This window comes from Stegastes partitus, unplaced genomic scaffold, assembly GCF_000690725.1.
Source record: "Stegastes partitus isolate 25-593 unplaced genomic scaffold, Stegastes_partitus-1.0.2 Scaffold382, whole genome shotgun sequence".
Lineage (NCBI taxonomy): Eukaryota > Metazoa > Chordata > Actinopteri > Pomacentridae > Stegastes > Stegastes partitus.
Window position 1 is genome coordinate 277,664 of NW_007578113.1, and position 3,626 is coordinate 281,289.

At 45.6% G+C, this 3,626-nt stretch overlaps 1 protein-coding gene across 1 annotated transcript in view; it reads right to left on the reverse strand.

Annotated features, from left to right (window-relative positions):
• usp34 (ubiquitin specific peptidase 34) overlaps positions 1-3,626 on the reverse strand; it is a 52,703-nt gene that overhangs the window by 34,093 nt on the left and 14,984 nt on the right. Inside the window, exons 3-4 of the mRNA XM_008284976.1 lie at positions 2,231-2,795; positions 936-986 (exon numbers count right to left, since the gene is read on the reverse strand). Of these exons, the coding sequence (XP_008283198.1) occupies positions 936-986; positions 2,231-2,795 (616 nt within the window). The remainder of the gene's footprint in view (positions 1-935; positions 987-2,230; positions 2,796-3,626) is intronic.

A 3,626-nucleotide genomic window follows, 5' to 3' on the forward strand; every position in this document is an offset into this window, starting at 1 on the left:
AAAATAATCACAGGAAGTGACGCGGTGAAAACTGGTGTTAGAGGAAGTAAAATAACACTTAAATAACTCTGCTCAGTACAAGGTGGGAGATTAAGCACATTGTCTATTTCTTCCTGGTAATCTGTCCTTGCGCCTGTTTAGAGCTGCTATGATTGATTTCCACAGCAGGTAAGATGACCTCAGACCCGCCTGCTGCATAGCGTTTTATGTCTAGTGGATGCTGATGTAGGTAATCCCTCATCTTGCTACTCCAAGAAAGTGGGCATGAATTTTTGCTGTGTCATCGTCTGTGCTTCCCTTTAGATCAGGGGTGTCCAATCCTGGTCCTCGAGGGCCACAGTCCTGCATGTTTTAGATGTTTCCCCTCTTCCAACGCACCTGATTCAAACAATCAGCTCATCATCAAGCTCTGCAGAAGCCTGATAACCATCCTGATCATTTGAATCAGGCGTGTTGGAAGAAGGAAACATCTAAAACATGCAGGACTGTGGCCCCCCAGGACCAGGATTGGACACCACTGCTTTAAAGCCTTGATTTGATGTTACTGCAAGAATGTTTTGGTCCTCAATGAAAGTAAAAACAAAGACCTAACCTTAGAGCTTCAGAGACGAAGTAAAGAGCAAAAGATGTGAGCGGTAAGGCCGAGCCTCCTCAGCGGTCATGTGACGCTGTTGGGCACGTGCAGGCTTCCTGACGTCCTCGTCTCTCGCAGCACTACCTACACGCCTAAGGCCTACATCTACTTTCCATCGCCACCCTTGCCTCCGCCCTCGCTCTCCTGCCCTGGATGCAGACAGTCTGTGTTTTTTTTGCAGCAGTTTGAACGATTATTTTCTGCTGCAGGTGTCGGCTGATTAACAGGAAACAGCTTGGAACTAAATGCAGCAGCAGCAGCAGGGTGAAAACAATCAACTCAGATCAGACAGGTTTCTTACATTCATGTCACAGAAGGAGCCGAGGATGTTGCTTTCATGAGCAGATATGTCCTGGGAAGAAGGAACAGAGACAGAAGAAGCACTGTTTTAGAGGACATGTGTGGCAACAGACTGGCATCATCGAGGCTTGGTTCAGTATTGAGGCGATGCATTCAGAGGTTTCTGGACCACAGCACTCGACACACTCAAAGCATGCTTAAGGAGCTTAAAGAAAAGAATGTGTTTTGTCATCAGAAAACAACAATACATCCGTGTGTTTATACCACAAAGTTTGATTTTGTAAGAAGCACCGGCACAGAAAGTAAAGTTTGAAGTAGCAGCCTGGTGTATCTGGACTCCACAGAGCCTGATCGACACCTGGTAGTAACGTTAATATAACCAGGACATCTTTGGCCGTTGTTTTTTTAACATAGACACGTAGCATAAACATGTTTGGTAAGAAACTACGGTGGCCGGGAAGCGCAAAACAGACTTACAAGTAAAATCAACCGGAAAGGGAATGTACCAACTCTGGGATTGAACTGGAAGTGGTGACGGGGAGCAGCCAATAAGAGTTGTTGTTGTCGTTTATGGAGTTCATGGTGACTAAAGCTAGACAGTGACCAAGTGATGTTTTGTTATTAAAATATCTGATGTACTGCTGCAGCATATCTGGTCCTTCTGTCTGGTCCACGCCCCTTAAAACTTCTAAAGACTGACCACACGAAAAACAAAACCGGCTCGTGCACGTGCCACAAAACGGGCAAAACATCACTCGGTCGCCGTCCATCTAGGGTCACCATGAACCCCATAAATGACAACAACAACTCTTCCGGTTCAATCCCAGGGTTGGTGCATTCCCTTTCCGGTTGATTTTACTTATAAAGGTGTTTTGGGAGTTTGTAAAAGTGTTTCGCCACTTGTAAATTTGTTTTGTACTTCCTGGCCACTGTAACAAACCCCTCAAGGAACAATAAAACGCTCTGGGACACGTTAGGCCGCTCCCCGTCACAAGAAACTTGTGTACTTTCTTGATGAGCGTTAAAGGAGAAAACAAGACCAACTGATGGCTTTTCCACACAATATAAAATGTGCTGATGTTGCCGGGCCCGAAAAACAACAACAAAAAAAGTTCAACTGTGTAAATGTTTAGGGTTTCTCAGCACTCAGTCCAGAGCTTAAGTGGAAACAGTTCATCCGTTCAATGTTTAATGATCAGTGACTATTTCGACCATCACATAACAAGAAATTGTTGTAGAGAAAAGAGAAGTGGAGGCACTAGTTTGTGGGCGTAACAGTGTGATCTGTGGTCTTACCTCTATGGTGGGGTGTGTGTTGTGTTTGTAGGCTGTGTACAGAGGAAACTGGATCTGGAAGATCTTGGCTGCACACAGCAGCAGTTTCTCCCTCTCCTCTGTGTTCCAGGAGCTGAAGGGATCCTGGTTGTCACTGTTACCGTCACTGCTACCTCCAGCACCACCATCACCGCCCCCAGAGCCGCTGCCACCGTCCCCAGGTCCCAGTGCTTCCACCTGCGCTTCAACCGGCAGGCTGGCTCCCTGATCCTGGCTCTGCGTCTTATTCTGGTTCACGTCAGGCGTGTCGGCATCCTCTTCGGCAGAGTCTCTTTCCACATTCACAGGTTCGTCTTCCCCAGGCGAGGATGGCTGAGGGAGGGCGCCGGGCGCCGACTCCCCTCCGCTCCATTCACACCCCGCCCCTTCTGCCCCGGACACGCCCCCTTTGTGCGCATGGTCCTGGACGCTGCAGAGTCGATCCCTTAGGCTGCTGATCTGAGCGATGACCAGGTTGATGAGGGCGTAGACCAGCTGATTAAAGACCTCCAGATGCTTATACTCCTTGAAACAGCAGAGACATTGTCTGGAGACACAACACAGAAGGAGGAGGAAGCTTTAGAGAAGCAGTCAACTCAACGGAGGAGCTTAATCCTGACGCCTGTCACATCAGGATCTCACTGAGTGGTGAGAAGTACCTAGAACAGCTGCATGAAACTCACTTGTTTGACATTTTCCTTAGCAATACATGACACTAATCCTCAAAACTGTCATCTTTTAATGTGAATAATTCCTTAAATCTTGCTGAATATTTGTCCTTTTCTATAAGCAGGTTTTGTTTACTATTTGACTCCCTTCAGCTTTATTATTTTTTAGATAGTTCAATTAAAGTTGATGGCTTGATGTAAATGAGGAGTCAGGAAAAAATTCCGACACATTAAAAAGAAATGTCTAATTTCTAAGGAAGCCTCTAAAGAACATTCTTCCACACGGGTTTGGACTATGACGGGTAAAAATGTCTGATAAAAGAGATTCCAGACAATCTCACTGACACGGATATCTCTACTGACAGCATTTCAGATGACATAAAAACATACGACATAACAATCTCATGAAACAAAATATTCCTTGTCTTGATATAAATATGGAAAAAATCTGTAACTGTTATCACATAAATAACAGGAGATCTGGAAAGCATTAAAAACAAAAGGAAACAAGGTGCAGCATGTATGGATGGCCCTTATAATGATCAAAATAGAAGCTAAAAGCAAAGGCAGAGGAATCACCGAAGCCTCACAGGGTGAAAGGACAATTCTGGTTTATTTCAAACTGGTGTATTTCTGCAAGAATGGTCCCATTGTGTCCTGATGGGTTATGCTGACTTTGCACTCTCCACCACCCTCGTAGAGACTCGGGG